This window comes from Nerophis lumbriciformis, linkage group LG13 (assembly GCF_033978685.3).
Source record: "Nerophis lumbriciformis linkage group LG13, RoL_Nlum_v2.1, whole genome shotgun sequence".
Lineage (NCBI taxonomy): Eukaryota > Metazoa > Chordata > Actinopteri > Syngnathiformes > Syngnathidae > Nerophis > Nerophis lumbriciformis.
Window position 1 is genome coordinate 12,886,358 of NC_084560.2, and position 26,628 is coordinate 12,912,985.

General features: G+C 40.2%; 2 protein-coding genes across 2 annotated transcripts in view; one reads left to right on the forward strand and one right to left on the reverse strand.

Annotated features, from left to right (window-relative positions):
• The window catches only part of abcb11a (ATP-binding cassette, sub-family B (MDR/TAP), member 11a), a 49,845-nt gene extending 45,130 nt beyond the window's left edge, over nt 1–4,715 (reverse strand). The window contains exons 1-5 of the mRNA XM_061971672.1: nt 4,661–4,715; nt 4,034–4,080; nt 3,946–3,961; nt 3,799–3,856; nt 3,183–3,424 (exon numbers count right to left, since the gene is read on the reverse strand). Of these exons, the coding sequence (XP_061827656.1) occupies nt 3,183–3,424; nt 3,799–3,856; nt 3,946–3,961; nt 4,034–4,070 (353 nt within the window). The 5' untranslated portion in view covers nt 4,071–4,080; nt 4,661–4,715. The remainder of the gene's footprint in view (nt 1–3,182; nt 3,425–3,798; nt 3,857–3,945; nt 3,962–4,033; nt 4,081–4,660) is intronic.
• Nucleotides 4,716–7,309: 2,594 nt separating this feature from the next.
• Nucleotides 7,310–26,590, forward strand: dhrs9 (dehydrogenase/reductase (SDR family) member 9). Its single transcript, XM_061971674.2, has 5 exons — nt 7,310–7,509; nt 9,956–10,272; nt 22,939–23,197; nt 23,264–23,427; nt 26,001–26,590. Exons 2-5 carry the CDS (start codon nt 9,960–9,962, stop codon nt 26,222–26,224), a joined length of 960 nt encoding a protein of 319 aa, XP_061827658.1. The 5' UTR covers nt 7,310–7,509; nt 9,956–9,959; the 3' UTR covers nt 26,225–26,590.
• Nucleotides 26,591–26,628: the final 38 nt, after the last annotated feature.

Genomic DNA, 26,628 nt, shown 5'->3' on the forward strand with positions numbered 1-26,628 from the left:
AATGTATACTGCTAGCGACGTGGCACATTTAGCTAGGCTAATGTTGCTAACATTTACATAGTTCCTCCCCCACTCCTTTATGCAATGTTGTTGTAGCTGATACATCTATCGTGCTACACAAATGCAGAGTACACAAAAGTGCACACACATACACTCATTAGCATTAAAGCTACAGCTACACAAAAGAGTGTGGCTAAATCCAAGCGTCAACGCTAGATTTTGACCAACTTTTCACTATTGGACAAAGTGAGTTTCAAAAGACTTACCTCGGTAAAGTAAGAGTAAGTAATCACAAGTATGGTACAATGGTACCTCAACTTAAAGGCCGACTGAAACCCACTACTACCGACCAGAGGTGGGTAGTAACGCGCTACATTTACTCCGTTACATCTACTTGAGTAACTTTTGGGATAAATTGTACTTCTAAGAGTAGTTTTAATGCAACGCTACTTTTACTCCGCTACTTTTATCTACATTCAGCTCGCTACTCGCTACTAATTTTTATTGATCTGTTAATGCACACTTTATTTGTTTTGGTCTGTCAGACAGACCTTCAAAGTGCCTGCCTTACTGGTGACGTTTCACTTCGTTCCACCAATCAGATGCAGTCTCTGGTGACGTTGGACCAATCAAACAGAGCCAGGTGGTCACATGACCTGACTTAAACAAGTTGAAAAACTTATTGGGGTGTTACCATTTAGTGGTCAATTGTACGGAATATGTACTGTACTGTGCAATCTAATAATAAAAGTTCCAATCAATCAATCAAAAGTGTGAAGGAAAAAATATACTTTTTTATTTCCACCTTACATCCCGTCCAAAGCCTAAAGACTGACCGCACATGAGGACGTTCCTGTCTTCACAATAAAAGTGCCGCTCCATCGCGCCTGCGCTTTCAAAACAAGAGTCTCCGAAAGCCAGCGCAAACAAGCTAGCAAGCTACGGAGTTTGACGCCAATATATTTCTTGTAAAGTGTATAAAAACGAATATGGAAGCTGGACAAATAAGATGCCAAAAATCCTCCACTTTCATGTGGTATTAGACAGAAAGAAGGAACTTTTCTTCTCCTCCATTTGAAAACGTGGACGTTATCATCACTACTGTCTGATTACAATCAACGCAAGTCATCAGAATCAGGTAATACACCAACTTATATTCTAGTCTTCATGAAAGAAAGGAATCTATATGTTAAACATGCATGTATATTCATTAAAACACCTTTAACATGTAAACAAAAACAGCAAAATAAATACATATAAATAATAAACTGTATATATCAATGTATATGTATGTATGTATGTATATATATATATATATATACATATATATATATATATATATATATATATATATATATATATATATATATATATATATATATATATATATATATATATATATATATTTATGATATGAGTGTGTATGTTACTACTCAGTACTTGAGTAGTTTTTTCACAACATACTTTTTACTTTTACTCAAGTAAATATTTGGGTGACTACTCCTTACTTTTACTTGAGTAATAAATCTCTAAAGTAACAGTACTCTTACTTGAGTACAATTTCTGGCTACTCTACCCACCTCTGCTACCGACCACGCAGTCTAATAGTTTACATATCAATGATGAAATCTTAACATTGCAACACATGCCAATACCGCCGGGTTAGCTTACTAAAGTGCAATTTTAAATTTTGCGCAAAATATCCTGCTGAAAATGTCTTGGTATGATGACGCCTGGGCGTGACGTCACGGATTGTGGAGGACATTTTGGGACAGCATGGTGGCCAGCTATTAAGTCGTCTGTTTTCATCGCAAAATTCCACAGTATAAATATGGCAATATCGCGAAATGATCAAGTATGACACATAGAATGGACCTGCTATCACCGTTTAAATAAGAAAATCGCATTTCAGTAGGCCTTTAAAGTGCCCCAACTTACAATGTTTTAAGATTAGAGCTATCTCTTGGCGAAAAATTGAGTAAAAAGCATAATTCGTTTGAGTAGCAAATGTTACTCTGAACCCCATAAGATCCGACAGAAATTTTCCGTGTTACACGCTAGCATTAGCTAATCGCTAGAGACAAATGCTCCCGGAGTATTTTAGAGTTTCATTCATGACATTCCTCTGGACATGTTGGATCGATTTCTTTTGACATGACTAATAATCAATCACATTTTGAAATTGACTCACCCACAGTAAATTGACTCACCCACAGTAAATTGACTCACTCACAGTAAATTGACTCACCCACAGTAAATTGACTCACTCACAGTAAATTGACTCACCCACAGTAAATTGTCTCACCCACAGTAAATTGACTCACCCACAGTAAATTAAATCACTCACAGTAAATTAACTCAACCACAGTAAATTGACTCACTCACAGTAAATTAACTCACCCTCGGTAAATTGACTCACCCACAGTAAATTTACTCACTCACAGTAAATTGACTCACCCACGGTAAATGGACTCACCCACAGTAAATTGACCCACTCACAGTAAATTGACTCACCCACAGTAAATTGACTCACTCACAGTAAATTGACTCACTCACAGTAAATTGACTCACCCACAGTAAATGGACTCACCCACAGTAAATTGACTCACCCACAGTAAATTGACTCAGTCACAGTAAATTAACTCACCCACACTAAATTGACTCACCCCACAGTAAATGGATTCACCCACAAGTAAATTGACTCACTCACAGTAAATTGACTCACTCACAGTAAATTGACTCACCCACAGTAAATGGACTCACCCACAGTAAATTGACTCACTCACAGTAAATTGACTCACCCACAGTAATTGGACTCACCCACAGTAAATTGACTCTGTCACAGTAAATTGACTCACCCACAGTAAATTGACTCACCCACAGTAAATTGACTCACCAACAGTAAATTGACTCACCCACATTAAATTGACTCACCCCGCAGTAAATTGACTCACCCATAGTAAATTGACTCACTCACAGTAAATTGACTCACCCACAGTAAATTGACTCACTCACAGTAAATGGACTCACCCACAGTAAATTGACTCACCCACAGTAAATTGACTTACCCACAGTAAATTGACTCACCCACAGTAAATTGACTCACCAACAGTAAATTGACTCACCCACAGTAAATTGACTCACTCACAGTAAATTGACTCACCAACAGTAAATTGACTCACCCACAGTAAATAGTGACGTTTTCAGCAGATTGATAAATGGATCCATTTGTCCAGTGGATAGTGTTTTGGTCACATGTTTTATTCGGGTCCTTCAGTTCTTGAACCTCCAGCTCGTACGCCACAAATGTGTTGGTCATCATGCCGTACACCAGGAGCATAAGAGGGGCAGCAGCACCGTGTATGAGGGCGCACACGCTCCCCACCGCCATCATGGCAACCTCTCTCCAGGTGGCAAATCGGAACTGTGTTGCAGAAATTTCCCAAATACTCATACAACATTTATGATAGGATTTGAAGTGGATGAGATTCTACAGACAGAAATATTTATACCATGGCCACATTTTGAGTTGTAATGAATTTGTAATAGTTTATTTTTTGTTGAAAAAGACACAAATACACTAAATGGCAAAAGACTTGTGCATAGATATTGATGATGACTGAAATTTGATAATTGAGTGTTAAATTCTTCATCACAATTTTGCAAAGGCTTTTGTCACTGTCTTGTGTCATTTCAGCTAAAAACAAAAACAAATCAATTATACCTTCTACCATTTAATTATAATTTTGCTTGGTTATTATCCATTCATATTGATTGATATGATGTAGTGTTTTCTACCAGCTGAAAGTATCCAACATCCAGTGTGTTCTCTTCTTTTTTCTCCTTCTTTCCATCCCTGTTAAGCATTCAATTAGAATAGCAAGTAAACACAATGCGGTCTTTATTTGGCTTTCATAGTATCTTCATCTCACAATGTAAACTTACCCTTTCTTTTGGTTTTCTACAAACAAAAACACCTCTCTTTAGTTTAAAATTAAAACAGCTCAAATTGCTTCAATACAATGTTACTCACCTCCGTGATGTGGTTTAATCTTCACGGTTTTCTTCATGTTTTCTCTTCTGAATAGGAAAAAAACAAAGAATTCCAATGTTTAATCGTAGGGGTTATTATTTTAAAATGAAAAAAAATAAAATAGAGGCATCTTTATGTTCTGTAAACACCACAACAAAAGCATATACTGGTCCAAATGTTTTATTTTAATTGAAAACAACTTTATTTATGAAGCATCTTAAACCAAAGCGTTGTGCCGTGATGTGAGTGTCAAAACATGGACTTTATACACCTCACTACAGTGAGGTGTATAAAACATCTGGAAAATTCATACAAAAAAACTAAAATGATTGCTAAACAGTAAAATGCATAAAATAAAGTCATAAAATAGCAATAACAAATCAGTCAGTGTCTCATTAGGGGTTTTCCACCTAGTTCTGTTTACTTCTTCCATTTCAGTCATTAATTTACTACTTGCTCCATATCTTAGATGAGTTATAATTTAGCTTGCGTTCACCAATTGTTCCTTTTTAAGAATCCACCCTGTAGTTGTTATCAAGAAAAATATCCACATGCCAATTAAAACAATTCCAATAATAATGTAATTGAAATCATTACAAATCAATGGAATACCAAAATGTACATTACCTGAACGCGGCCACTCTTAGTCAATGTGTTCTTTCTTCACAAATAACTCCTAAAGGACTTAATCAGGAAACCTACGCCCCTCCTCTACTATTATCTATAGCCCCATTAAAGTGATAAGGTCCAAGTCAACATCGTGACATCTAACAGATGTATTTCTAAGACAACATTCACCTAAAAATCATTTGAATGTATATGTTTACAGCTGGCCATGTAAATGCTATTACATGTAATATAAACCCAGTGGAAACATTTAATATCATGATAAGGTAACAAACCACACTTTTCAATTTATGAATTTGTTTTACTCGTTATCAGAGGTGATTGTAAAAAAAGGGTTTAATGACCGCGAGGACATTAGTTGTGGTCTGGAAGTGCACACACAGGAATGCAGACCTTTAGCTATGTGAAAGAATGTTTTACATTGGCCATTTAACAGCAAATCATAATGACAACATTCAGTTATTTTTTGGTTATTAATCGAGCAAAAAGTCAAGCCCCACTTACCTCACAAATCAATGTAAAAAATGTATTATAATTTATAACATAACATGATGTATTTGCTATTATTTTATGTGACATTCATCACGTGGTGACACTGTTATTAAACCTCAAAGTAGACCTTGACTTCAAATTTCTTACACAACTCAATGTGCTCCACAAAACACACACTGGAACTTTATCACTGACAACTTTGGTACACACCTCAAGGGAACCATCAAGAACATGTTTGTCAAACTAGAGCAAGTTTGGTTGAAAAACTTGCAACACGTCTTTATTGACTGCCAATTAGTCTGTCACCATCTGTTTGGTAGTTATACAACTTTAAGGATATGGGTATTATTGTACATGTAGACAGAAAAAAGACAAAAGTGAAAAAAAAGTGTGCAAGCATGTATCACAAAGTATTTTGAAGATAACCGCAAATGTACATTTACAGTCATAGACCCCTCCCCCCCAAATACAAAATGTAGTAAACAAATGTAATCATAAGAAGCTGTTAAAATAGAATCATTAGATTAGTAATTGTGTTGTTGTGCTCTGGACATTGTATTGCTGCAACATCAACGTAACACCCATCAGGCATCTGACTGTTCCCACCCCCACGTCCCTCTTATCGTGGTCTTCCTGACAATGCTAAAATGTAAACTATTGTCAACCTGCACATCAATGCAGTTTCTATGCCGCTGGACAAAGCTCAAACAAAATCTCGTTGACATGTATGATTTAAGTGTTATTATGACAATGACAATAAAGGAATTGACTGATTGATTCTTTTATTTGTTTTATCTCTAACATTAATTCATATGAATGGATAAATACAAGAAGACAAATGTAGAACTATTCCAAATAATGATTTATTTGTCAATCGCCTGTTCAGATATGTGTTTTATATTAAATAAAGATGATTATTTTTTTATTTTATTTTTCTACTAAATCAACTAGACAGGATCCAGTCACAGACACTAAGGTCTTGTTGGGGAACTACTAAATCCACCCAGTGGCAGCATTACAAGTAGAAGTGAATGAAAAACCTTCAGACATGAGCAGAGATCAACTGTCTGCAGTGTACTGGGTAAACTTCAAAGATCCAAGCAATGACATCACACTCACCAAGTGTTACTAAACTAAGAGAATACAAAGTTAGCCTGCAGTAACAATTCCTGCAGAGATGTAACATATCCCAGATCTAGATATGCAATTATTAAAGAATATAATTTTAAATAATTACCAGATAGGAAATGTATTCAGAGTATATCTCAATATATACAGATGCATCAACAGCTATGAACAATCAAGTAGGAATTCAACAAGGAAACATAATATTGAATAAAACGATCAGCCATCATTTATCTGTTTTTACGGGGGAATTGATCGTAATTGAAATGTCCGTTAATGGCAGTGTGGAGGAAAATAAAGCAAGAAAAGCAGTGTTGCTGATCAGCATAGAAACATAGCATCAGAAACCAGACTAGATTTAGTACATGAAGTCTTTCAGCTAATCTACAGAAGTAACATTCTCTCATGGAGGACTTGTGGGAATGAATGAGCACTAAAACAGAAGTAAACTGAATCACATTGAAGCAGAAGTGAAGAACATCATTAAGATCATAGAACACAATACAGAGTGTCAGGATAGTTGGAATAAGGAAACAAAAACTAGAGAGTATTACAAAGTCCAGAAGAGAGAAGGTGCAATGAGAGGAGAAATAGGAAGACATTATTACTAGAATGAGATTAGGACATACATATCGGAATAGTTCTTTGAAATTGATAAGGAAACATAAACATGACTGTTGTCCTCAGATAGAAAGTGGAGGACATGTTTATTACAACGTAGGAAATACTATAGAGAAATACTAAGAAATAAGTTCATAGGGAAACATAAACATGACTGTTTTCGTCAGATAGAAGTGGAGGACATGTTTATTACCATACCATAGATAAATACTGGGAAATACTATAAAATAAGTTAGTGAAAGAGAAGGTTAGGTTAGCAGTGGAAGATATTTTAGTATTGCAGTCAGATTACCTAGGTTACAAAGCATTATATACATGTTTAAAAAAGGCATATAATATAGAGTAGGTTCCATCTTCATACCACAAGGTAGCGCTAATGCGTACCACAAGGTTGCTTGCCAACCGCCATTAAAGCAGCAAGGAAGAAAAAGAAGGTGTAAAATTGAGAGGAAAAGAAGCAGGAAGGAAGAAGAAGCCTTAAAGGTGTAAAAGTACACCTGGCTTGCGTGGAAGGTGTAAAAGTACACCTGGCAGGTGTGGGAGGGAAACACAACTTTGTCTTCATCTTCACGTCGACTCTTTGCTGCCTGGCCTGTGACGAACTCTGACGAGTAAGTTCACGTCCAAGTGGAATGTTGTCAAAGTCTTAGTAACCCCGCTAAAACTAAGTCACAACTTTGTTGATTAACCTAACATTTCGACTTTGTGGCTTTGTCTGCCTTTTATAGTGGACGTGAAAGTATCATGTTTTAAAGATGTAACTATTCAGTAGACTAGAGCAGTGTTTGGCAACCACTGTGCTGCGGCATACTAGTGTGCCGTGAGATACAGTCTGGTGTGCCGTGGGAGATGATCTAATTTCACCTATTTGGGTTAAAAATATTTTTTGCAAACCAGTAATTATAGTCTGCAAATGATGTGTTGTTGTTGAGTGTCGGTGCTGTCTAGAGCTCGGCAGAGTAACCGTGTAATACTCTGACATATCAGTAGGTGGCAGCAGCTAGCTAATTGCCTTGTAGATGTCGGAAACAGCGGGAGGCAGTGTGCAGGTAAAAAGGTGTCTAATGCTTAAAACAAAAATAAACAAAAGGTGAGTACACCTAAGAAAAGGCATTGAAGCTTAGGGATGGTTATGCAGAACGAAACTAAAACTGAACTGGCTACAAAGTAAACGAAAACAGAATGCTGGACGACCGCAATGACTTACCGTGGAGCAAAGTCAGTGTCCACAATGTACATGACATGACAATCGACAATGTCCCCGCAAAGAACGATAAAAACAACTGAAATATTCTTGATTGCTAAAACAAAATAGATGCGGGGAAAATCGCTCAAGGAAGACATGAAACTGTAACAGGAAAATAACAAAAAAAGAGAAAAAGCCACCAAAATAGGAGCGCAAGACAAGAACACAGGAAAACAGCAAACAAATCAAAATAAGTCAGGGTGTGACAGGTGGTGACAGTACACCTACTTTGAGACAAGAGCTATAGTGATGCATGCTTGGTTATGCTTTAAAGTCCATCCATCCATCCATTTCTACCGCTTATTCCCTTCGGGGTCGCGGGGGGCGCTGGAGCCTATCTCAGCTACAATCAGGCGGAAGGCGGGGGTACACCCTGGACAAGTCGCCACCTCATCGCAGAGCCAACACAGATAGACAGACAACATTCACACTCACGTTCACACACTAGGGCCAATTTTTTAGTGTTGCCAATCAACCTATCCCCAGTTGCATGTCTTTGGAGGTGGGAGGAAGCCGGAGTACTTGGAGGGCACCCACGCAGTCACGGGGAGAACATGCAAACTCCACACAGAAAGATCCCGAGCCTGGGATTGAACCCCAGACTACTCAGTCATATCCAACAATTGCGACAATACTGTCAACTGAGTTTAGTTTTTTAATGATTTCTGCTGGTGGTGTGCCTCCGCATTTTTTCAACGCAAAAATTGTGCCTTGGCTCAAAAAAAGGTTGAAAAAACTGCCTAGAGGACTGTTATTATTCTGGTGCCACATTTAATGTGACCCCATGTTGAGTTTAATGCAAATTGAATGTGACCACATGTTGTGTAGAATGCAAATGCCATATTTTACAATTTACTGAATGGTAGTCAAGAATATTAAAGAAGCACAATGCTGATGCTAGTGAAACATTACTGTATGACAGGAGCTCGATTTTCATGTATTTACTGCAAGATTCAGCTCGCTCCTGTCCAACATGTCAGTGCTTGTAGCAGCACATGTCTTCAAAACAGAATTAGTAGGTTGAAAAAAACAGTAGAATGTTTCTGTTATATATATATATATATATATATATATATATATATATATATATATATATATATATATATATATATATATATATATATAATGTATGTATGTATGTCTGTGATACCGATGTCAACTAGTTCTCCTTAATTTAGGAAGCTGGCCATGCTATCAGAATGTACGCTATCAGCATGTAAATTGGCACAGTGGCAGTTGAAATATCTCTCGGGGCAACTGTGGTCTGTGAGCTCGAAATGTTCCACCTGTACTCTAGTTCAGTGGTCCCCAACCACCGGGCCGAGGAAAAAAAAAACAAGGGAAAAAAAAAAAAAAAAAAAAAAAAAATATATATATATATATATATATATATGTATATATATATATATATATATATATATATGTATATATATATATATATATTAATTTTTTTATTTTTTATTAAATCAACATAAAAACACAATATATACACTATATATCAATGTATATCAATACAGTCTGCAGGGATACGGTCCGTAAGCACACATGATTGTATTTCTTTATTTAAAAAAAACAAAAAAAACACCCACCCCCGGTTCGCGGGACAAATTTTCAAGCGTTGACCGGTTCGCAGCTACAAAAAGGTTGGGGAGCACTGCTCAAGTTGACAGTAACACTATGCTATTTTTTAGAGTCCATCACAAAAATGCTATTGAAAGTACCGCCATATGACAGGAGTTATCTGGTGATGAAAGATGATGTAAGCTGCTGTGGTTGCTTCTTCATTTGTATTTGTTTTCCTTCTTCTATAGAGCAATGTTCCTGTACATTGCGGGGCTGGTGGCCCTGTGGCTTATGTACAGATGGTTGAAGGAGTCCAAACGAGTGTCAAACAAGGGAGACCTTCATGTCTACATCACCGGCTGTGACTCTGGCTTTGGTCAGGTCCTGGCCAAGCACCTGGACAAGCTGGGCTTCCGTGTCATTGCAGGTTGTTACACAGAGAAAGGTGAAGATGAGCTGAAGAAGGTGTCCTCTGACAGACTGACAACGCTACACGTGGACGTCAGCAACTCGGCCAGTGTCGGAGAAGCCACAGCTCTCATAAAGACTCTGGTGGGACAGAAAGGTAAAGTGACTCAACATTATCGGCACACCCTCATAAGATTCAACACATTAGCACTGTCACTTATTCTGTCTTCATGAAGACACTGAGTCTGGGAGATATTCATTTAACAGTGTCTTACTGGATTGATTGCTCTAATATTTAGCTTTAGGCAATGTTGTCCACACCTGCACAGGTATTGAGTAAAATATTCCACCTTAAGGTCAGTGCATTGCCAAGTGCTGACTGCCTCTAATTTCTTTGATGTTATGACCTAGTTGACATACCGGTATTCTACAGTGTATACTGAACAGACCTTTTAGTAATTCCAGATGTTATCTAACACGTAAATTCAACCAATCCCTGTGGCTTTTGTGTGGCCCTTCAACTTCATCCAATGCCTGCAGCTTCCTCACACATTTTGGCCAATCCTCATTTACGCCTATTCAATCTTTTTCCAGGCATCTCTTGACGCTGTCATTTGTGGGAAAATATTTATATTTTGTTCGATTTGTTGAATTCCTGTGCTTTTTAGGGTTAAAGTTAGAGATGTCCGATAATTGCTTTTTTGCCGATATCCGATATTCCGATATGGTCCAGCTCTTAATTACGATACCGATATCAACTGATATCGATATATACAACTGTGAAATTAACACATTATTATGCCTAATTTTGTTGTGATGCCCCGCTGGATGCCTTAAACAATGTAACAAGGTTTTCCAAATAAGAGAACAACTTCAACTCAAGTTATGGAAAATAGTGCCAACATGGCACTGCCATATTGAAGTCACAAAGTTCTTTTTTTTTTTTTAACATGCCTCCAAATAGCAGCTTGGAATGTGGGACATGCTCTCCCTGAAATAATCCTGATACCCACTACAACTATGGGAAACACTGTGTAACTTTGACTTTCACAAAGTGCATTTTTTTTTTTTTAAACATGCCTCAAAACAACAGCTACAAAAACAATGAAAGCACACAGCTTCAGTCCAGAGTATACTATAAACTGGGCTCAATCTGCCCTGTTCTTAACGTATTCGTATGAGTAACAAAAATGTGCAAATAAAAACAAGAAAGGCACAAAAATAAAAAAAACTACTTCAGTCTAGACTAGTAGATAACACAGCCATCCTTTAAAGTGCATGGGGGAAAAAAGGCACAAAACATAAAACAGTTTCACTCAGTCCAGACTATTAGTCTATTTGTGCAATAGATGTAGCTCAAAGAGTGGGCTAATTCTTTTTCTCCTTGTCATCATGTGTGAGAGGTAGATTTTTCTGAATGAAAACAAGCATCTCAGCATTGTCACAATGTATGCGATTTCTGTTCTTGTCGATGATATGGGCGGCAGCACTAAACAGACGTTCGCTGTCAACATGGATGCAAGGTGCGGTGAGGTACTGGGGTCGGCGGGGGGTGGGGGATGTATAATGTAGCGTCCCGGAAGAGTTAGTCCTGCAAGGGGTTCTGGGTATTTGTTCTGTTGTGTTTATGTTGTGTTACGGTGCAGATGTTCTCCCAAAATGTGTTTGTCATTCTTGTTTGGTGTGGGTTCACAGTGTGGCGCATATTTGTAACAGTGTTAAAGTTGTTTATACGTTCACCCTCAGTGTGACCTGTATGGCTGTTGATCAAGAGTGCTTGCATTCACTTGTGTGTGTCAAAAGCCTTTTATATTATGTGACTGGGCCGGCTCGCAAATGCAGTGCCTTTAAAGATGATTGGCGCTCTGTATTACACCCTCCGTCCGTGTACACAGCGGCGTTTTTAAAAGTTATAAATTTTACTCTTTGAAACCGATACAGATAATTTTGAAACCGATACCGATAATTTCCGATATTACATTTTAAAGCATTTATCGGCCATCCCTAGTTAAGGTTACCAAGAACAGTTAAAAAATGATTGATAACAAATCTAGAATCAAAATGACTGCATGGGTAATAAATTAAGGTATGTGACTTTCTATCTATCCATCTTCTTCCGCTTAAGCAGAGAAGCCCAGACTTTCCTCTCCTTAGCTACTTCATCCAGCTCTTCCCAGGGGGTCCCGAGGCATTCCAAGGTCAGTTTGGAGACATAGTCTCTCCCAACATGTCATTCTTTAGACAAGTAGAATAGAATATATGTTAATAATTTGCATGCTAGCACCAGACAAGATAGCAGGGTTGCTCAAAAAATGTGTTCAAATTCTTATGTATTTGGATTCTCAATCGATTCATAATATTTTAACATTTATATATATATATATATATATATACAGCAGCAGTCGATAGGCGCTTTTGGACCCGGCTTTAGAAAGGTTTTATACCAAATATTACAAGAACCGGTTTGAATTGACTCTGAATCAATCCACACCCTGAGAATCGTAATGGAATCGTGAAGTGTTGAAAGAGTCAATTTGGTAGTACTGTAGGGTCCTCATGTCCTGTGTTAGTCTTAGCAAACACAATGTATTATTAATAACATCATTCATCATTTAAACCTCATCAATTAGAAATTATCCTCACAACCAACCAACCAACCCTAAGCCATTACTACCACAAGTGGCAGAATAGTTTATGCAACTGAGTAGCGCTGAGGCCCCTACGGTGGCGTTCACGTAATGGGCCCTGGCCTTAAACTACAAACCCCATTTCCATATGAGTTGGGAAATTGTGTTAGATGTAAATATAAACGGAATAGAATGATTTGCAAATAATTTTCAACCCATCTGCGATGAGGTGGCGACTTGTCCAGGGTGTACCCCGCCTTCCGCCCGATTGTAGCTGAGATAGGCTCCAGCGCCCCCCGCGACCCCAAAGGGAATAAGCGGTAGAAAATGGATGGATGGATTTTCAACCCATATTCAATTGAATGCACTACAAAGACAAGATATTTGATGTTCAAACTCATAATCTTTTTTTTTTTTTTTTGCAAATAATAATTAACTTAGAATTTCATGGCTGCAACACGTGCCAAAGTAGTTGGGAAAGGGCATGTTCACCACTGTGTTACATGGCCTTTCCTTTTAAAAACACTCAGTAAACATTTGGGAACTGAGGAGAGGGGGGGGGGATTACCCACATATGCGCGCCCACAATCCAAGATGGCAGCCATGTCTATTCTGTGTTCAGTGTGTTCTTACCTGAGGTCTGAGTTTTTGTGTTTTTATGTATGAGATTTTAATAATTTTTAGTCTGAATGAGTGGTACTCTGCAAGATAAACAAATTCTCTGCAGAGTGGGATTTCTGGTGGATAGTTTCCGATCAAATGTCACTGGATTGCCATAGACTTTGGCCTACCTATAATCCACCTGTTCAGGTAGCAGTAGCAGACAGCTAGCACCCTCGGCCTGCCTGCTAGCCTTCCACCATCGGCCTGCCTGCTACTAGCCTTCTACCATCGGCCTGCCTGCTAACCTTCCAACATCAGCCTGCTTGTTGCTAGCCTTCCACCATCGGCCTGCCTACTGCTAGCCTATCGGCCTGCCTGCTGCTAGCCTTCCACCATCGGCCTGCCTGCTGCTAGCCTTCCACCATCGGCCTGCCTGCTGCTAGCCATTCCACCATCGGCCTGCCTGCTAACCTTCCAACATCAGCCTGCTTGTTGCTAGCCTTCCACCATCGGCCTGCCTACTGCTAGCCTATCGGCCTGCCTGCTGCTAGCCTTCCACCATCGGCCTGCCTGCTGCTAGCCTTCCACCATCGGCCTGCCTGCTGCTAGCCTTCCACCATCGGCCTGCCTACTGCTAGCCTATCGGCCTGCCTGCTGTTAGCCTTCCACCATCGGCCTGCCTGCTGCTAGCCTTCCACCATCGGCCTGCCTGCTGCTAGCCTTCCACCATCGGCCTGCCTGCTAACCTTCCAACATCAGCCTGCTTGTTGCTAGCTTTCCACCATCGGCCTGCCTACTGCTAGCCTATCGGCCTGCCTGCTGCTAGCCTTCCACCATCGGCCTGCCTGCTGCTAGCCTTCCACCATCGGCCTGCCTGCTGCTAGCCATTCCACCATCGGCCTGCCTGCTAACCTTCCAACATCAGCCTGCTTGTTGCTAGCCTTCCACCATCGGCCTGCCTACTGCTAGCCTATCGGCCTGCCTGCTGCTAGCCTTCCACCATCGGCCTGCCTGCTGCTAGCCTTCCACCATCGGCCTGCCTGCTGCTAGCCTTCCACCATCGGCCTGCCTGCTGCTAGCCTTCCACCATCGGCCTGCCTGCTGCTAGCCTTCCACCATCGGCCTGCCTGCTGCTAGCCTTCCACCATCGGCCTGCCTACTGCTGGCCTATTGGCCTGCCTGCTGCTAGCCTTCAACCATCGGCCTGCCTGCTGCTAACCTTCCACCATCAGCCTGCCTGCTGCTAGCCTTCCACCATCGGCCTGCTTGCTGCTAGCCATTCCACCATCGGCCTGCCTGCTAACCTCCCAACATCGGCCTGCTTGCTGCTAGCCTTCCACCATCGGCCTGCCTGCTAACCTTCCAACATCGGCCTGCTTGTTGCTAGCCTTCCACCACCGGCCTGCTTGCTGCTGGCCTTCCACCATCGGCCTGCTTGCTGCTGGCCTTCCACCATCGGCCTGCCTGCTGCTAACCATTCCACCATCGGCCTGCCTGCTAACCTTTCAACATCGGCCTGTTTGCTGCTAGCCATATTCCAACATCGGCCTGCCTTCTGCTGGCCCTCCACAATCGGCCTGCTGTTTGCCTCCAGCCATTGGTTTCGTCTACGGGCTTCCACCCATCGGCCTTGGTTGCTAGCCTTCAGCCCTGTCTGCTAACATCTTCAAAAGTGGTAAAACAAGTGGAACTTCTCCTCTCACTATGTCACAAATCATTATATTGTGTTTTATACTTTTGTGTGGTTTAACTGGTGTCCCAAATGGGTCTGTTAATCCCCCCTCACAAGCTATGCTACTTCAAGATGACAACTTTGATAATTTGACATTTCATCATAGTGACAGCTACAAAATAACCTCAGCCTTATCTCAGTTGAAGATTTCTGTGACTTTGGACAAAACAAAATGGCTGCATACTATGGTAGTGTCAATTCATTCTTATTGTTTCCTTGCTTTGAGAGATCACGTCAACATTACTGCATCCTCCCCTATTATGAGCACTTACTTTCACAGATTAAAGACAGACTCAAAAGATGATAACTTTAAGCGCAAATGTTTAGTTATATTATTGTTATTGCTCTCAGGAAATGTTGAGACTAATCCAGGCCCTGATACACCTACACAATGTTTTACACCTGCGGATTTTAAAACTAGATCTGGTCTTGGGATTATTCATATCAATGTTCGGAGTTTACTCCCTAAACTGGATATGATAAAGATCTGGATAAACTCAACAAATGCTGATATTGTAGTCTTATCTGAAACTTGGCTTAAACAATCTGTGCTTGATAAAGATATTTACATTCATGGCTATAATGTCTATCGTACTGACCGACAAAGAAAAGGTGGTGGAGTGGCCATATATATTAAGCAGAGGTTTGATGTTAAATTAGTGCTCTCTGAATCAGTAAGTAAAGAACTTGAACTGTTGGCACTTGAAATTGAATTAGCTAGAAATCACCACATAATGGTAGTGGGGTGTTATAGGCCTCCATCTGCCCCTAGTAATTCCCTATCTACTCTTGTGAAGCTTCTGTCTCAACTGAAATACAATGAAATAGTGATGGTTGGTGATTTGAACTGGGACTGGCTCACATCTGTGTCTGACTCTTTGAAAGCACAGTGTGAATCTCTAAATTTAACACAATTAATTAACTCAGCTACAAGACCTAATCCTAAATGCCCTCAAAAAGCTACACTCATTGACTTAATTCTAACAAATATGCCCTTTAAATTTGTTGCATCTGGTGTTTTCCCTAATGATGTGAGTGATCATTGTGTGATTGCAGTAGTGCGAGACACAAGGATTCCTAAAAGCAAGCCTCGTCTTGTTGAAAAACGTAATATGAAATTATTTGAGACGCAAGCTTTTTTACATGACTTGCATCTTTTTAATTGGGATAGAATTGCTCTTTTTGATAATGTTGAACTGGCTTGGAAATATTTTCACGAAAACTTCTTGAGTATAGTGAACAAACATGCCCCTTTTAGAAAATGTAGGGTTAAAGGACGTGACAATCAGTGGTTTACATCGGACCTGTCAGATTTATTGCATGAGCGTAATGCTGCTTGGGCCAGGGCACGCAAGTCAGGGTTAGAAGCAGATTGGTTGAATTTTAGACAATTAATAAATCAATTTACCTCTCTCCTTCGGAAAGTCAAATCAGAATTTTATTTCTCCACAACAACTGAAAATCTCAAACACCCAAAGAAGTTTTGGAAAATCATCAAATCTTTGTCCGGCTGCTGTAATTCAGTCAATCTCCCACCTAGTATACTTGTTGATGGTGTCAGAGTAAGTGACAGAAGAGATATGGGTAGTCATTTTAATAATCATTTTATTTCCTCTGGTTTTCTCTACAATTCTGACAACTCTACTGAAGCTCCGCTAACTCCGGAAAGAACCGTTGAAAATACCCAGGTTTTTAACTTTACGCCCTTTACCACAACAGAGGTCACGAGGGCTCTAAAACAACTTAAACCTAGAAAGCCAGCTGGCTCAGATAAGTTGGAGCCAATCTTTTTAAAGTTAGCAGCTGAAATTATAGCTGAACCACTGACTCACATTTTTAACCTTACTCTAATTTCAAATGAAATCCCTTTGGATTGGAAATCTGCCCTTGTAATCCCCCTATTAAAAGGAGGTGACCCTAGTAATCTAAATAATTACAGACCGATCTCTAAACTCTCTGTTCTGGCAAAAGTGCTTGAATCCCTTATCAGTGAACAGATAAAAGACTTTTTGGACACCAATTTTATTCTGTCACCATTTCAGTCAGGTTTTCGTAGAAATCACAGTACTGTTACTGCTGCTATGAAGTTTATAAATGATGTAACTGAAGCTCTTGACAAGAAGCAGTGCTGTCTTTCCCTCTTTATTGACTTTTCAAAGGCATTTGATACTGTTGATCATGTCATTTTAATCAAACGTCTTTCAGCTATTGGTTTTTCTCAGCAAGCAGTTGGATGGTTTGCAAATTACCTCACAAGTAGAACTCAGGCTGTTCAGATAGAAGGTTCCTCCTCGGACGTACTGCAAGTGAAAAAGGGTGTCCCTCAAGGTTCTGTGTTGGGCCCCTTATTATTCACTATTTACATAAATAATCTTGGACAGAATATTCCGAACTCAACTTTCCATTTCTATGCTGATGATACTGTCATATACTGCACAGCACCCACTCTTGCTGAGGCTTTTAAATATCTACAACATGCATTTGACAGAGTACAAGAACAACTTTGCTATCTTCAACTGGTTTTAAATGCAGAGAAAACAAAGTGTATGCTCTTTACCACATCAAAAACTGTAAGATCATCACTGTGTGAGAACATTTTAACAAGAAATGGGCAACAAATTATGTTAGTATCTGCTTTTAAATATTTAGGATTTTTAATTGATGACCACTTGAGTTTTAAGGAGTACATTCAGTATGTTGTAAAAAAACTGAAACTTTTACTGGGATTTTATTATAGAAACAAGTCTTGCTTTTCTTTTACTGTGAAACAGAAATTGGTGGAAACAACCTTTTTACCTGTTATTGACTATGGAGATGTGTTGTACATGAATGCTACTGCTGCTTGTCTCCACAAGCTGGATAATGTGTACCACGGGGCACTGAGATTCATCACCAACTGCGCTCCCCTTACTCACCATTGTGTGTTATACTCAATGGTTAACTGGACATCTTTATGTGCTCGATGCCTCAATCATTGGTATGTTTTCATCTACAAAACCATTCTGGGTATCACTCCATCTTATCTGTCTTGTCTTTTAACAAAGAAACAAGGAAGTCACAATCTTCGTTCAATGAATGTTCTGCAATTTGTCGTCCCCAAAGTAAGAACTGAACTGGGCAAGAAAGCATTTAGGTTTTCAGCACCGAAGGCTTGGAATAACCTACAATCGAACATTAAACTTCAAACCCTAGTTACGTTGAATGAGTTTAAAGCTTCTGTGAAAGGATTGCAGTCTACCTTGTCTGTATGCACATGTCATGTGAGCAAGTTTTAATGTTGTAAATGTGATGTTTTATGTATTTGTTTACTGTTTTTAATGTAACCTTGCTGCTGCCCTCTTGGCCAGGTCTCCCTTGGAAAAGAGATCTTTGATCTCAATGGGATTTTACCTGGTTAAATAAAGGCTAATAAAAATATGCGGTCCTCTCCAAGGTTTCTCATAGTCATTCACATCGACGTCCCACTGGGGTGAGTTTTTCCTTGCCCTTATGTGGGCTTTGTACCGAGGATGTCGTTGTGGCTTGTGCAGCCCTTTGAGACACTTGTGATTTAGGGCTATATAAATAAACATTGATTGATTGATTGATTCATTGAGACACATTTTTTAAGCTTCTCAGGTGGAATTCTTTCCCATTCTTGCTTGATGTACAGCTTAAGTTGTTCAACAGTCCGGGGGTCTCCGTTGTGCTATTTTAGGCTTCATAATGCGCCACACATTTTCAATGGGAGACAGGTCTGGACTACAGGCAGGCCAGTCTAGTACCCGCACTCTTTTACTATGAAGCCACGTTGATGTAACACGTGGCTTGGCATTGTCTTGCTGAAATAAGCAGGGGCGTCCATGGTAACGTTGCTTGGATGGCAACATATGTTGCTCCAAAACCTGTATGTACCTTTCAGCATTAATGGCGCCTTCACAGATGTGTAAGTTACCCATGTCTTGGGCACTAACACACCCCCATACCATCATAGATGCTGGCTTTTCAACTTTGCGCCTATAACAATCCGGATGGTTCTTTTCCTCTTTGGTCCGGAGGACACGACGTCCACAGTTTCCAAAAACAATTTGAAATGTGGACTCGTCAGACCATAGAACACTTTTCCACTTTGTATGAGTCCATCTTAGATGAGCTCAGGTCCAGCAAAGCCGACGGCGTTTCTGGGGGTTGTTGATAAACGGTTTTTGCCTTGCATAGGAGAGTTTTAACTTGCACTTACAGATGTAGCGACCAACTGTAGTTACTGACAGTAGGTTTCTGAAGTGTTCCTGAGCCCATGTGGTGATATCCTTTACACACTGATGTCGCTTGTTGATGCAGTACAGCCTGAGGGATCGAAGGTCACAGGCTTAGCTGCTTACGTGCAGCGATTTCTCCAGATTCTCTGAACCCTTTGATGATATTACGGACCGTAGATGGTGAAATCCCTAAATTCCTTGCAATAGCTGATTGAGAAATGTTGTTCTTAAACTGTTCAACAATTTGCTCACGCATTTGTTGACAAAGTGGTGACCTTCGCCCCGTCCTTGTTTGTGAATGACTGAGCATTTCATGGAATCTACTTTTATACCCAATCATGGCACTCACCTGTTCCCAATTAGCCTGCACACCTGTGGGATGTTCCAAATAAGTGTTTGATGAGCATTCCTCAACTTTATCAGTATTTATTGCCACCTTTCCCAACTTCTTTGTCACATGTTGCTGACATCAAATTCTAAAGTTAATGATTTTTTGCAACAAAAAAAAAACGTTTATCAGTTTGAACATCAAATATGTTGTCTTTGTAGCATATTCAACTGAATATGGGTTGAAAATGATTTGCAAATCATTGTATTCCGTTTATATTTACACTAACACAATTTCCCAACTCATATGGAAACGGGGTTTGTATTTTTAAAAAGGGAATGCTAATGTCCTAACAATTAGCATGCTAGCACCAAGCAAGATAGTACTAAGTACCAAAAGTTCCAAGGCAGTTTTGTGTCCCTACATCATGCCATGTATTTATTTTGTAATTGTTGCCGTTGGTTTCTACTAAGTTACCTTGTGTGTGTGTGTGTGTGTGTGTGTGTGTGTGTGTGTGTGTGTGTGTGTGTGTGTGTGTGTGTGTGTGTGTGTGTAATATGTGAAAATATGAGAAAAAAACCCTGCGAACCCTTGTAATGCATTTTATTTTGTTATCTTATTATATTATATCGCTTTTGTACAGTTGGTATTGTTTATTATGTGTACAAACCCCAAAAGCAGTGAAGTACCAATGATTGTCACACACACAGTAGGTGTGGTAAAATTATTCTCTGCATTTGACCCATCACCCTTGATCACCCCCTGGGAGGTAAGGGGAGCAGTGAGCAGCAGTGGCGGCCGCGCCCGGGAGTCATTTTTGGTGATTCCAATTCCCAATTCCAAGCCTTGATGCTGAGTGCCAAGCAAGTAATGGCTCCCATTTGTATAGTCATTAGTATGACTCGGCCGGGGTTTGAACTCACAACCTACCGCTTTAGTTGTCAACTAATGATTCGTGCACCAGTTGGCAGCTAGCTATTAGCGGCACATTGTTGTTATTATTTGAATATTGCACACCTTTACAATGATCATTTCACGCATGATATATAATCCATTACTTAGGGAGTCCTTGCCTGGAAAAGGTTGAAGTCCTGGTGTAGAGAGCGGGTGTGTAGAGAGCGGGTGTGTAGAGAGCAGGTGTGTGGTGCTGTGGTCTGTGAAAGGTGAAGATCTTTTTTTAAAACTTTTTTTCTGCTAATGTACACATGGTAAGAGTACAATTTTTAATGTTGATAATGTGCTTTTATTCCCCAAAAGTATGAAGGTTTTTTGTTTGTCAACTACAAACCCCGTTTCCATATGAGTTGGGAAATTGTGTTAGATGTAAATATAAGCAAATCATTTTCAACCCATATTCAGTTGAATATGTTACAAAGACAACATATTTGATGTTCAAACTGATAAACTTTTTTTTTTGCAAATAATCATTAACTTTAGAATTTGATGCCAGCAACACGTGACAAAGAAGTTGGGAAAGGTGGCAATAGATACTGATAAAGTTGAGGAATGCTCATCAAACACCTATTTGGAACATCCCACAGGTGAACAGGCAAATTGGGAACAGGTGGGTGCCATGATTGGGTATAAAAGTAGATTCCATGAAATGCTCAGTCATTCACAAACAAGGATGGGGCGAGGTCCACCACTTTGTCAACAAATGCGTGAGCAAATTGTTGAACAGTTTAAGAAAAACCTTTCTAAACCAGCTATTGCAAGGAATTTAGGGATTTCACCATCTACGGTCCGTAATATCATCAAAGGGTTCAGAGAATCTGGAGAAATCACTGCACGTAAGCAGCTACGCCCGTGACTTTCGATCCCTCAGGCTGTACTGCATCAAAAAGCGACATCAGTGTGTAAAGGATATCACCACATGGGCTCAGGAACACTTCAGAAACCCAGTGTCAGTAACTACAGTTGGTCGCTACATCTGTAAGTGCAAGTTAAAACTCTCCTATGCAAGGCGAAAACCGTTTATCAACAACACCCAGAAACGCCGTCGGCTTCGCTGGGCCTGAGCTCATCTAAGATGGACTCATACAAAGTGGAAAAGTGTTCTGTGGTCTGACGAGTCCACATTTCAAATTGTTTTTGGAAACTGTGGACGTCGTGTCCTCCGGACCAAAGAGGAAAAGAACCATCCGGATTGTTATAGGCGCAAAGTTGAAAAGCCAGCATCTGTGATGGTATGGGGGTGTATTAGTGCCCAAGACATGGGTAACTTACACATCTGTGAAGGCGCCATTAATGCTGAAAGGTACATACAGGTTTAGGAGCAACATATGTTGCCATCCAAGCAACGTTACCATGGACGCCCCTGCTTATTTCAGCAAGACAATGCCAAGCCACTAGTTACATCAACGTGGCTTCATAGTAAAAGAGTGCGGGTACTAGACTGGCCTGCCTGTAGTCCAGACCTGTCTCCCATTGAAAATGTGTGGCGCATTATGAAGCCTAAAATACCACAACGGAGACCCCCGGACTGCTGAACAACTTCAGCTGTACATCAAGCAAGAATGGGAAAGAATGCCACCTGAGAAGCTTAAAAAATGTGTCTCCTCAGTTCCCAAACGTTTACTGAGTGTTGTTAAAAGAAAAGGTGATGTAACACAGTGGCGAACATGCCCTTTCCCAACTACTTTAGCACGTGTTGCAGCCATGAAATTCTAAGTTAATTATTATTTGCAAAAAAAAAAAAAGTTTAGTTTGAACATCAAATATGTTTTCTTTGTAGCATATTCAACTGAATATGGGTTGAAAGGGATTTGCAAATCATTGTATTCCGTTTATATTTACATCTAACACCATTTCTCAACTCATATGGAAACGGGGTTTGTATATTCCCTAAGATATGCATTGAGGCAATAAGTGTGTTTTATCCTATTAATCAAACAAACTGATGGAGTTTATTCAAATAATCCATAACTGCAGTTTTTCTGACTATGGTTGATGTATTGTCAGTATCATTCAGGCCCGTATGTGGGTGTTGTGTGTTTGATGTATTGATGTATTATGACTATGGTTGATGTATTGTCAGTATCATTCAGGCCAGTATGTGGGTGTTGTGTGTTTGATGTATTATGACTATGGTTGATGTATTGTCGTATCATTCAGGCCAGTGTGCGGGTGTTGTGTGTTTGATGTATTGATGTATTATGACTATGGTTGATGTATTGTCAGTATCATTCAGGCCAGTATGTGGGTGTTGTGTGTTTGATGTATTGATGTATTATGACTATGGTTGATGTATTGTCAGTATCATTCAGGCCAGTATGTGGGTGTTGTGTGTTTGCAGGACTCTGGGCTGTGGTCAACAATGCGGGCCTGTCCGTGCCATCAGGTCCTACAGAGTGGCTCACTATTGATCACTACAAAGACATGCTGGCCGTCAATCTGCTGGGCGTGATCGACGTCACCCTGAGCGTGCTCCCCCTCATCAAGAAGGCCCGAGGCAGAGTGGTCAACGTGGCCAGCGTGTTCGGACGTATCAGTCCATTCGGCGGCCCGTACTGCGTGTCCAAGTACGGCGTGGAGGCCTTCAACGACAGCCTGCGGTGAGCTAAGCAGCACAGGATTGATGCCGCCTTCTTCTAACTGCAGCCACCACTTCTGTGCTGCAGTTTGAACATGGCGCCCTTTGGAGTCAAGGTGGCGTGCATCGAGCCTGGTTTCTTCAAAACCAAGGTCAGCGACGTGGAGCTGGTGAACAACAACCTGAAGAAGCTGTGGGCCAGGCTGCCTCAGGACGTCAAGGACGACTATGGACAAGAGTTTTTGGAAAAGTGTGAGTTTCTTACAACATGGTCATAAAATTATTTAAAAAGTTGTAAAAGCTAGTTTGGGTCATAGGTCACACTGTAATGGTCAACCAATGTATATGTTAGTCTACAGTTAAAACTATTGCTTTAGTGGATGTCCCATTTAAGATCTTACTTGTCAGCACGTTCTTATTATAAGGCGCACTGCCGACGAGCGGGTCTTGTCAGGTCTATTTTCATACAAAAGGCGCACCGGATTATAAGGCGCATTAAAGGAGTCATATTATTATGATTATTTTCTAAATGTACGACATTGGTGGTTCTTTGGTCAAAATGTTGCATAGATGATGTTTTACACATCATCTTCCAGTCACTTTCTGACAGTCTCTTCAGGATGCGTCTTATTTACGTGCCTCCACTTGGACAGCGTCTTCTCCCTGTCATCTTTGTTGTAGCGGTGTAGCGTGCAAGGACAGGAGTGGAAGTAGTGTCAAAAGATGGAGCTAACTGTTTTAATGACATTCAGACTAGGGCTGGGCGATTTGGCCTTTTATTAATATCTGGATATTTTTAGGCCATGTCACGATATACGATATACATCTGGATATTTTGCCTTAGCCTTGAATGAACACTTGATGCATATAATCACAGCAGTATGATGATTCTATGTGTCTACATTAAAACATTATTCTTCATACTGCATTAATATATGCTCATTTTGAACTTTCATCCAGAGAGGGAAATCACAACTAAGTCAATTTAGCAAAAGTGTATTTATTAAACAGTTATTAAGCAGTGGCACAAACATTCATGTCATTTCAAAACAGAAAGTGCAAGATTGTCAGAGACATTTTAAAACAAGCTATTAGTGCACTTTTGTGCATGATGTCACTAAGATGACATCAAAACAACACTAAATTAAAGTGCACTTTTTGTACAGAACGCCACTACAATAGTTTAAAACAAATAAAGTGCACTTTTGTGCATGATGTCACACAAGATATTTCAATAAGTGTCAAATAAAAATGAGCTGCATAATAGGAAATCAAATAGTGTATGTCCTCCACTATGTGGTAGGTTCCTGCGGACATTATCTCCTTCTGTTGTTGACTATTTTTTTCATACAGTGTTGATGTGGAAATCGTTGCTTGGGCATTTTGTGGGTGTGGCACCGGCCGGCGATGTTGACATGCAGTTTCAAGCACTCTTCATTCTCTATCGGGTGACTTTTCAAATGATGCTACATTAGCAGTGCTGCTACTTTTTGTAGCAAAGCTTTTGCCGCATACTTGACATATTACGGTTGTCTGTTCATCATCTTCCCGCTTGAAGCCAAACCACCGCCAGACGATGGACCCCCTGCCGTTTTTCTTGGAACTAATTCTTCCTTCATTTGTTACCAGATTCACACCTTCTTTCTCTCGTATTACCACTCGCACCACTCCGCTAGCATCACAGCTAACGTTACCCATGTTGCTACCTCTCTGCTCTGCGAGAGCGTATGACGTTGCACGCGCAACAGTATGTGACGTATGTAAGAAGGTGCGCTTGTTTTATGTCTATGTGTGAAGGAGCGACAAGAAAGAGTGATAAAAGCCTGTAGTGTAATACCCGCAGCTAAAAGCAATTCCAATACTCACGAAATAGTAATTTTCTTAATCGCACAGAGACAAACCCGCGATATATCGAGTATATTCCATATATCGCCCAGCCCTAATTCAGACTTTACTTCAATCAATAACGGAGCAGCTTCTCCTCATCCGTGGCTCACTAGTGCAACAACAACACCCGAAATGTGTCCCGTGAAAAACCCTCCCACCGGAACTCTCTAATAACTAATGTTCCTTGGGTGAATAATGTAAACTCACTACACCAGTATGTTTTAGTGCTTTCATGGTGAGTTTACTGACAGATATAAGTAAGAACTTTACACTACTTTATATTAGAAATGGCAACAGTGGAGGATCAATGTCCCATAACAAGAAGATAGAGAAAAAGAAGAAACTTATCGACCAAGGTGTCAGCACGGACTACAAAGGCAGACGCATGCAAATTTTCAGGACTTATGCAGATCCTAATTACAGATCAGCAGGTACCAAAAAGAAAGAAAAGTTGCTTTTGCATAGTATTGCGAAACAAAACACCAGATAATGTCTTACCTTATACACACACCATAATAATACTCCTATGTTGAAGCACAGTACAATCCATCAAGCGGTGTGGCTTCATAACTTACCAAAGTCCTACTAAAACATTTTGATACATTTTTGAGTGCCGTGTGTAATGTTCTATATTTTCAATGGAACATTTAACATTGTGGTGTTGTTTACTTGAGTCATATTGCAGCCTACACGTATCTCTTATGTGTGACTGCCATCTACTGGTCACACTTATCATTTCATCATGTACCAAATAAAATAGCTTCGAGGTCGGTAAGCAAAACCCAAATTATTCCGTACATTAGGCGCACTGGGTTATAAGGCGCACTGTTGAGTTTTGAGAAAATGAAAGGATTTTAAGTGCGCCCTTTTGTTCAAAAATACAGTACACATTGAAAACATTCCAGCTCAATGAGGCGTGTTCTCTGTTTGTGTTTCAGCGTTGAAAACCACGGACAAAAGTTTCACGATGCTGACTGACGGCGATCTGATGAAGGTGGTGGGCTGCATGGAGCACGCCATCGCTGCCATGCGCCCTCGCACTCGCTACTCGCCCGGATGGGACGCCAAGTTCTTTTGGCTGCCGATGTCCTACATGCCGTCCTTCATGGCAGACAGGTTCTTCATTAAGTTCACCCCCAAGCCTAAAGCCTCTCTGTTGTAATTGTGTTAAAAGCGTCATCCATCTTGTCTCATAATGATAACCTAGTAGTTTGAAATACATCTGTGTCCAAATGCTGACTTTTATTAAGTGGGACTTAAGTGTCAAATTCACTCTGACCAAACAGCTGACTTTTATTAAGTGGGACTTTAGTGTTGCTGCTTAAGGGTTTAATCTTCAACTCGTTTTTCTTCTTCATGGACTTTGACTCCGTGAGGAAGAAGAGTGAAAGGTCTCACAACTACCACACTCCACAGCATTTACAATTGACACATTCTTTTTGTGTTAGTATCATCAGTTCAGAACACAGTATGTCAATGTGTACATTTAGTTTCTCCTCTCCAGGAATTAAAGTCCCTTTTTCAGGCAGTCAGTGTTTCTGTGTTCGTTATCTGCATTCATGTGCA